This window comes from Trichomycterus rosablanca, chromosome 6 (genome assembly GCF_030014385.1).
Source record: "Trichomycterus rosablanca isolate fTriRos1 chromosome 6, fTriRos1.hap1, whole genome shotgun sequence".
In the NCBI taxonomy this organism is placed as follows: Eukaryota; Metazoa; Chordata; class Actinopteri; order Siluriformes; family Trichomycteridae; genus Trichomycterus; species Trichomycterus rosablanca.
The window spans coordinates 40,168,988-40,178,234 of record NC_085993.1 but is presented as its reverse complement, the minus strand read 5'-3'; the positions used below and the strand labels follow the sequence as shown (position 1 = coordinate 40,178,234).

General features: G+C 40.1%; 1 protein-coding gene across 2 annotated transcripts in view; it reads left to right on the top strand.

The window, feature by feature from the left end:
• Positions 1–450: 450 nt before the first annotated feature.
• ten1 (TEN1 subunit of CST complex) overlaps positions 451–9,247 on the top strand; it is a 43,161-nt gene continuing 34,364 nt past the window's right edge. For both annotated transcript variants that reach the window (XM_062997831.1, XM_062997830.1), the window contains exons 1-2: positions 451–645; positions 2,577–2,737. In XM_062997831.1, coding sequence (XP_062853901.1) covers positions 557–645; positions 2,577–2,737 — 250 coding nt within the window. In that variant the 5' untranslated portion in view covers positions 451–556. The remainder of the gene's footprint in view (positions 646–2,576; positions 2,738–9,247) is intronic.

Here is a 9,247-nt window from a genome sequence, read left to right as displayed (position 1 = left end):
AAATGAGATTCGTTTGTCAGTTCACAAGTAAATATTCAAATCACGTGGTAGAAGTACGTAATAAAACATAACTAAAATTGTAAGAATACAATTAAAATGTGTTGACATGCACTGTAAACTAATAATAATGTTGATGGTCTATACTACAAACTAGAAACAAGACCTGCAGATGTATTTATGGCCTGTTTTGCAAATCCCATTCAAGGTGCCTATACAAGTACCCTACATGGAGAAATTGGAAACAGCTCTAACACACTATCTAGTGCACTTCACATACCGTGGTACATAATTTGGGATGTAACACTAACCTATCTCTATAGTCAGGGTTTCTGTGTGATAAATGGACTGTTTAATGACTCAACTTTGGCCTAGTCGAGGTGCGTTTTCGTTCGTGAGGTGATCACGTGATCTGACGTCCTCACTTCGCAGCCAATCAGTATGCAGTAACTGAAGGAGCTGAAGTTTAACAATGGAAGACACTGGTGGTTACCTAGAAATGAACGTAATTTTGGCTTTTCTGTTGTGGTTTTAAACACAGTTGGGTGTAACAGCAGTGATGTTACCGGCAGCTGCAGTGTTTTACTTTCCCTGGGAAATTAAAACTGATCTGGTCAAAGATGGAGCATCACTCAGGACTTATGGAAGGTACATTATTTAGAGTTGGATTGTGGAACACGACCTCAGGAACTTTAGACAGTCAGCAGTAGAACATTAATGAGGTCTGGTACTTGGGGGTTTACATAACATTATACATTTAAGGTGGGTTTTTTTTTTACCTCAATAAAGCTTTAAATAAATCATTACAGTTGAAATGACAAGTTTACAGACTTATGTTAGGGTCCATGTTTGCAATGATTTCAGCAGCTATTTTTTTGTTGCTGATCACATGGATTGATGTATTTATTATTTATTTATTAGAATTTTTTTTTAATTTATATTTTTCCCTCTTTTTTCCCCCAATTATTTAATCCCCTAATCTAGTCGTGTCCAATTACCCTGATTGCGTCCTCTATACTGATTCGACCCTTCACCTCTAACTGAGGACGCCTCTCAACTGACATGCGCCCCCTCCAGCACGTACAGTCAGTACAGACTGCATTTTTCACCCGCACAAGTCGTATTCACATACTTGACAGGCACTGTGCACGGAGGGCCACACCCCCATTAGCATTATTCCTCAGCCCTGTGCAGGCGCCGTCAGCCAGCAGGGGCTGCAGTTGCCCCAGTTATGAGGACCTATTTTTTTACCTCTAACCCTGAACAACAGCCAATCGTTGTTAATGCTGCCGCCCAGCCTAGTCGGAGAGGCAGAGCTAAGGTTTGATACGATGTATTCGAAACCCCAACTCTGGTGAGCTAGCGTACTTTACCGCTGCGCCACCTGAGCGGCTTTTATTAGTATTTTTTATTTAAAAAAAAAATTTTTCTATTAATTTGTGCATTTTCTCCCATTTTCTCCTGATTTAGCATAGTTCATCTGTGTTCCGCTGCTGGGGATCCCTGATTGCATTCGAGGAGGGTATGTTGCTGCTCACGCCTCCTCCGACCCGTGCGCAGTCCTAGCAGACCCCTTCTTTTTGCCCATGCATTCTGCACAGGCTAATCAGGGTCCTTGCACAGCGTTTGAAGACCCCACCTACACAGTCTGGTCATCCCACCCCCTAGCAGACACATCAGTGACTGATGCAGGCACTGCCAATTATGCCCGCTAGATGGCGCCCAGCCGACCGGTGGCAATGCCGAGTTTTGGACAGAGGAGTTCAGAATCTTGGCGCTGGTGTGCTACCAGATTATCCAGCTGCGCCACCTGGGCGCTTATTTATTAGAATTTTAACGTCATGTTTTACACACTTTGCATACACAAGATTCATCATTTCAAACACAGTCATGGACAATTTTGTATCTCCAATTCACCTCACTTGCATGTCTTTGGACTGTGGGAGGAAACCGGAGCTCCTGTAGGAAACCCACGCAGACACTGGGAGAACATGCAAACTCCACACAGAAAGGACCCAGACCGCTCAACCCAGGAATTGAACCCAGAATCTTTTTGCTGCTAGGCGACAGTGCTACCCACTGAGCCACCGTGCTGCCGATCACATGGATGAAGAAAAAGCAGGTGTAATGGCTTATTTCTGGTGGGCCATCTTAAATATATAATGACAGGCGGTGGTAGTTTAGCTACATGGGCGCTGGATTAGTAATTAACTGAGCAATGTCTTTAACTCTCAATTGCTTGCATTGTATTTGGTACCAATTGTAAGTTACTTTGAATAAAAGTGTTGGCTAAATGTCATAAATGTAAATAATGTCAGAGAAATCCCTGAGTACCCCACCTCAATAATGTTCCTGTTGCTAACTGCAAGGAAATTCTTGCTGTCATGTTTGACAATCTAGTGAAGAGCCTACCAGAACATTGGATACTGTTATAAATACTGCAATAGCAGCAAAGGAGGATCAACTTTATGTTAATATCCACCAATGTACATGTCCAACAAGATGTTTGAGTGTCAGCATAGTTCTGACCATGCAGTGTGTTGTGTGTAATTGTACTTCTGGCCTATTTTGTCCTCTAGACTTACAAGTTACCAGCCAGAAGAGTCGAAAGCCATTCTCGCATCCCATCATGCATCTGTGCAGTACCTGGTGACTGTGCAGACAACTTTCGTCGAGCCTTTTAATCCAATAATTGGGGCTCAGTACATTGTACTTGGGGAGATTGAAAAACCAGAGGATGGTAAGTGTGTCTGTTTTTTTCAATCACAAATCATAGAAAAAAAGCATGAAAACCACTTGCTTTTACTTGGTTTTCTGCATTATTAATCATCCAGAACATCCAGAACTTTGTACACACAGTTGTACTTATCTTTATTGATTCTACAGATTAATCATTTACAGTTCTGGTTGGACAAAAATAAATATTTGAACCTCAAGGGTATTAACCTCTTCCAACGTCGGGTGTATGAATTAATAAAATGATGAGTCAAGACTAATCCTTCCTTTAAAAAAGCACACAAATTATATAAAGCTGTTATCAGAAAGGACTTATGATCCAAGTAAAACAACATGAAAAGGTCTTTTTTTTCTTAAGGCAAAATGAGTTGCATAAACAGTAGACCCTTGACTTACGAATTTAATTGGTTCCGAAGGGCTGTTCTTAAGTCAAAATGTTTGTTAGTTAAACCTATTTTTCCCATAAGAAATCATGTAAATAGAATTAATCCGTGCCAGCTTTCCCAATCCACCCCCTTACCTAACCTTTCTAATGTCTTAAATGGTCTTTTTTCATTATAAATACAAGTATATTTTCCCTTAAATCTTAAATTATAGAATAGACATTCCTGTAATAAACAATAATACACAGTAGTACTGTAGATATAAACACACATCACATTTCAGTACAGTACGTGTGCTGTACCATACACCATAATACATTTCCTTCTTTTTTTATATAAAATGTATCTACCAGAAACAACAATACCTCTCATATTTCTCTATTATTTCCTTCTTTATTTCAATAGTATTGTATTTTGTAGGTGTAATTGCACGAAAGAAAGAATACTTTACTCAGCGACTTCCTTCTTCTCTCTCCTCACTGTCCCCTCTGTCTAGTACACAGTGACGGCTACTGGCAGGAGTAATTATACAACACACCAAATAGTAATAGATTTGTTAATTTTCTCAGCACTACGCTTCCTCTGCAACTTCTTTGAGGCCATTTTAATATTGAATTTTACAAAATATAAAGTAAACACCGAAAAAACACTGTCCGCTGTCCGAATGTTTGCTCACTGTATATATATATATATATATATATATATATATATATACAGTATATATATAGACGGTCGGAGTTAACTTGTTCGTGACGTCACGTTTCGCGAATTTCGGTTCGTAATCCGAAATTTGTTCATACGTTAAGTTGAAAAAGATCATTCGTAACCCAAGGGTCCACTGTACTTATTCTAGACTATTAGGGGGAAAAGCATCTAATAAAATATTTAACTGATATCATGGTGACATTTATTTTAGTAAAGAATTAAGTCTTGGACTCACCTCACAGACACCCTCAATAACACTGGGTCACTTAACAAAGGCAGGTTTGTGTCTGTAAAACAGATGCACATTGTTTTGCAGATTTGATGTAGGTTTTTGCAAAATAAAGCTGGACTTGGATGTTTTTTTGGAAGAAAAGGCTTCTGTCTTGCCATCCTACCCAACAGCCCAGACATATGAAGAATATGGGAGACTCATGAGATGAGTTACATGTACTTGTAGTATACAACCAGTACTTGCCAGAAGGTTTTGCAGTTCCTTTTATGTTGCTGTAGGCCTCTTGATAGCCTCCTGGACAAGTTTTCTTTTTGTCTTTTTGTTATTTTTGCATGGACATCAAGTTCTTGGTATTATCACTGTTCTAGATTTCATTTACTTGTTGATAGTGATCTTTTCACTGTATACGTAATGCCTTTAATTTTTCTATAACCTTCTCCTGACTGATACAATACTTTTAATCCTACTAGAAGAGCTAAACTTTATAAGTAGTTAATCAGAGTCAGTAATTGATGGCAGGTGTCAATGACTACTATTTAATACTAAGTTTGAATGTGATTGGTTAATTCTGAACTCAGCAACATCCCCAATTATAAGAGGGGCTCAATACGTATGCAATCACATAATTTTATTTTTTCCCCTTTGAATGATTTAATAGATTATGTTAAAGGTGGGAGACTCAGAGTTAACAGGGAATACAAATACTTTGTTAATTGGTCGGCACCGTGGCTCTAGTATGTTCTAGACAATCACATTAAAATTTGGTCATTGGAGATGGTATTACAAACCATTGGATACCTGCAGTCACCGATCAGCCATAACATTAAAACCACCTCCTTGTTTCTACACTTACTGTCCATTTTATCAGCTCCAATTACCATATAGAAGCACTTTGTAGTTCTACAATTACTGACTGTGGTCCATCTGTTTCTCTGCATGCTTTGTTAGCGCCCTTTCATGCTGTTCTTCAATGGTCAGGACTCTCCCAGGACCACTACAGAGTAGGTATTATTTGGGTGGTGGATCATTCTCAGCACTGCAGTGACACTGACATGGTGGTGGTGTGTTAGTGTGTGTTGTGCTGGTATGAGTGGATCAGATACAGCAGCGCTGCTGGAGTTTTTAAACACTTCACTGTCACTGCTGGACTGAGAATAGTCCACCAACCAAAAATATATCCAGCCAACAGCACCTTGTAGGCAGCGTCCTGTGACCACTGATAAAGGTCTAGAAGATGACCAACACAAACAGCAGCAATAGATGAGCGATCGTCTCTGACTTTACCTCTACAAGGTGGACCAACTAGGACTACAGTCAGTAACTGTAGAACTACAAAGTGCTTCTATATGGTAAATGAAGCTGATAAAATGGACAGTGAGTGTAGAAACAAGGAGGTGGTTTTAATGTTATGGCTGATCAGTGTATATACAGTGTATCACAAAAGTGAGTACACCCCTCACATTTCTGCAGATATTTAAGTATATCTTTTCATGGGACAACACTGACAAAATGACACTTTGACACAATGAAAAGTAGTCTGTGTGCAGCTTATATAACAGTGTAAATTTATTCTTCCCTCAAAATAACTCAATATACAGCCATTAATGTCTAAACCACCGGCAACAAAAGTGAGTACACCCCTAAGAGACTACACCCCTAAATGTCCAAATTGAGCACTGCTTGTCATTTTCCCTCCAAAATGTCATGTGATTTGTTAGTGTTACTAGGTCTCAGGTGTGCATAGGGAGCAGGTGTGTTCAATTTAGTAGTACAGCTCTCACACTCTCTCATACTGGTCACTGAAAGTTCCAACATGGCACCTCATGGCAAAGAACTCTCTGAAGATCTTAAAAGACGAATTGTTGCGCTACATGAAGATGGCCAAGGCTACAAGAAGATTGCCAACACCCTGAAACTGAGCTGCAGCACAGTGGCCAAGATCATCCAGCGTTTTAAAAGAGCAGGGTCCACTCAGAACAGACCTCGCGTTGGTCGTCCAAAGAAGCTGAGTGCACGTGCTCAGCGTCACATCCAACTGCTGTCTTTGAAAGATAGGTGCAGGAGTGCTGTCAGCATTGCTGCAGAGATTGAAAAGGTGGGGGGTCAGCCTGTCAGTGCTCGGACCATACGCCGCACACTACATCAAATTGGTCTGCATGGCTGTCACCCCAGAAGGAAGCCTCTTCTGAAGTCTCTACACAAGAAAGCCCGCAAACAGTTTGCTGAAGACATGTCAACAAAGGACATGGATTACTGGAACCATGTCCTATGGTCTGATGAGACCAAGATTAATTTGTTTGGTTCAGATGGTCTCAAGCATGTGTGGCGGCAATCAGGTGAGGAGTACAAAGATAAGTGTGTCATGCCTACAGTCAAGCATGGTGGTGGGAATGCCATGGTCTGGGGCTGCATGGGTGCAGCAGGTGTTGGGGAGTTACATTTCATTGAGGGACACATGAACTCCAATATGTACTGTGAAATACTGAAGCAGAGCATGATCCCCTCCCTCCGGAAACTGGGTCGCAGGGCAGTGTTCCAGCATGATAATGACCCCAAACACACCTCTAAGACGACCACTGCTTTATTGAAGAGGCTGAGGGTAAAGGTGATGGACTGGCCAAGCATGTCTCCAGACCTAAACCCAATAGAACATCTTTGGGGCATCCTCAAGCGGAAGGTGGAGGAGCGCAAAGTCTCGAATATCTGCCAGCTCAGTGATGTCGTCATGGAGGAGTGGAAAAGCATTCCAGTGGCAACCTGTGAAGCTCTGGTAAACTCCATGCCCAGGAGAGTTAAGGCAGTTTTGGGAAATAATGGTGGCCACACAAAATATGGACACTTCAGGAACTTTCACTAAGGGGTGTACTCACTTTTGTTGCCGGTGGTTTAGACATTAATGGCTGTATATTGAGTTATTTTGAGGGAAGAATAAATTTACACTGTTATATAAGCTGCGCACAGACTACTTTTCATTGTGTCAAAGTGTCATTTTGTCAGTGTTGTCCCATGAAAAGATATACTTAAATATCTGCAGAAATGTGAGGGGTGTACTCACTTTTGTGATACACTGTATATACTGGTGCTGGTCATAAAATTAGAATATCATGAAAAAGTTGATTTATTTCAGTAATTCCATTCAAAAAGTGAAACTTGTATATTATATTCATTCATTACACACAGACTGATCTATTTCAAATGTTTATTTCTTTTAATGTTGATGATTAGAACTGACAACTAATGAAAACCCCAAATTCAGTATCTCAGAAAATTAGAATATTACTTAAGACCAATACAAAAAAAGGATTTTTAGAAATGTTGGCCAACTGAAAAGTATGAACATGAAAAGTATGAGCATGTACAGCACTCAATACTTAGTTGGGGCTCCTTTTGCCTGGATTACTGCAGCAATGCGGCGTGGCATGGAGTCCATCAGTCTGTGGCACTGCTCAGGTGTTATGAGAGCCCAGGTTGCTCTGATAGTTACGGTGGCCGAGAAGTGCAAAACAAATTTACATTTCAGAAAACAAAATTACAAAAAAACTAAAACAAATTTACAACAAAAGCAAAAACAAATTTACAAGTGCTCGGGTACCCAGTGTTTGTAAATTTGTTTTGGCATATGTAAAAGTGTTTCAGCACTTGTAAATTTATTTTCGGCATATGTAATTTTGTTTTCTAAAATGTATATTTGTTTTGCACTTCCCGGCCGCACATTTCTGACGGAAAAGGCAGGGACAATAAACCGGAAGTGCGTGTTGCTTACCTGCTGTCAATCAAACTGTTTCTCAGCGATAAAGTGAACGGAGTTTGTGATGGTGACGATAAACAAGGTTTTGTCTAGTTTGTGGAAATCATTTTATCCAGTTGACCCGCTATTGTTTTTCTTGTGGAAAGTTTTGTGCAGATGTTTAGACGTGGCGTGTGCATCTCTATTTACCGTCCGCTCTTCTAAACATCTAAGGAATTCCCACAAGAACAACAAAAGCGAAATAATGAAAATAATTAACACAAAATGGACAAAACATTGTTTATTAGGGACGGAACATCTGATACCGAGGCTTTAAAGCTTGTTTCACTTTTGTAACACTGGACTCAGTGTATCGGAGCTTATATTAAAGCAGCATGTGCGGGACTGATGAAGCTTTGTGCTGAGTTTTATCTCACTCACTATATAAGAGACAATCAAACCAGGGTTACCCACCATCCTGTAACATACACAATCCTTCTTTATTTGGAGACTAAACGCCGCGTTCTGTACTGAACTGATACAGGACGCTTTGTTCCGTATTTTTATCAATGGGAGACGGTGTGGTGTATGAAACAGAAGGAAACTGCTGCTTAATTCATTATATTAAGTAGTGTTCACTTTTATTCTTAGTAACGTGACATAACCTGTTTAATACACCGCTGTATGAGTAGCACAGTGGGCGGAGTGCGTTGTTTTGCCTAAAATATGGTTCTGACTTATTATAAAGAATGAAAATAATAAATTTTAAACACCATAAATAAAACCTTTGTTCTCATGACTGTGTAAGGTCCCCCCCTGCTGCTATAACCAGCGCACACACCGTTACTAAGAATAAAAGTGAACACTACTTAATATAATTCCCACAGTCTCCCATTGATAAAAATACGGAACAAAGCGTCCTGTATCAGTTCAGTACTGAACGCGGCGTTTGGTCTCCAGATAAAGCAGGATTGTGTATGTTACAGGACGGTGGGTAACCCTGGTTTGATTGTCTCTTATATAGTGAGTGAGATAAAACACAGCACAAAGCTTCATCAGTCCCGCACATGCTGAGTCCAGTGTTACAAAAGTGAAACAAGCTTCAACAAGCCTCGGTATCAAATGTTCCGTCCCTAATAAACAATGTTTTGTCCATTTTGTGTTAATTATTTTCATTATTTCGCTTTTGTTGTTCTTGTGGGAATTCCTTAGATGTTTAGAAGAGCGGACGGTAAATAGAGATGCACACGCCACGTCTAAACATCTGCACAAAACTTTCCACAAGAAAAACAATAGCGGGTCAACTGGATAAAATGATTTCCACAAACTAGACAAAACCTTGTTTATCGTCACCATCACAAACTCCGTTCACTTTATCGCTGAGAAACAGTTTGATTGACAGCAGGTAAGCAACACGCACTTCCGGTTTATTGTCCCTGCCTTTTCCGTCAGAAATGTGCGGCCGGG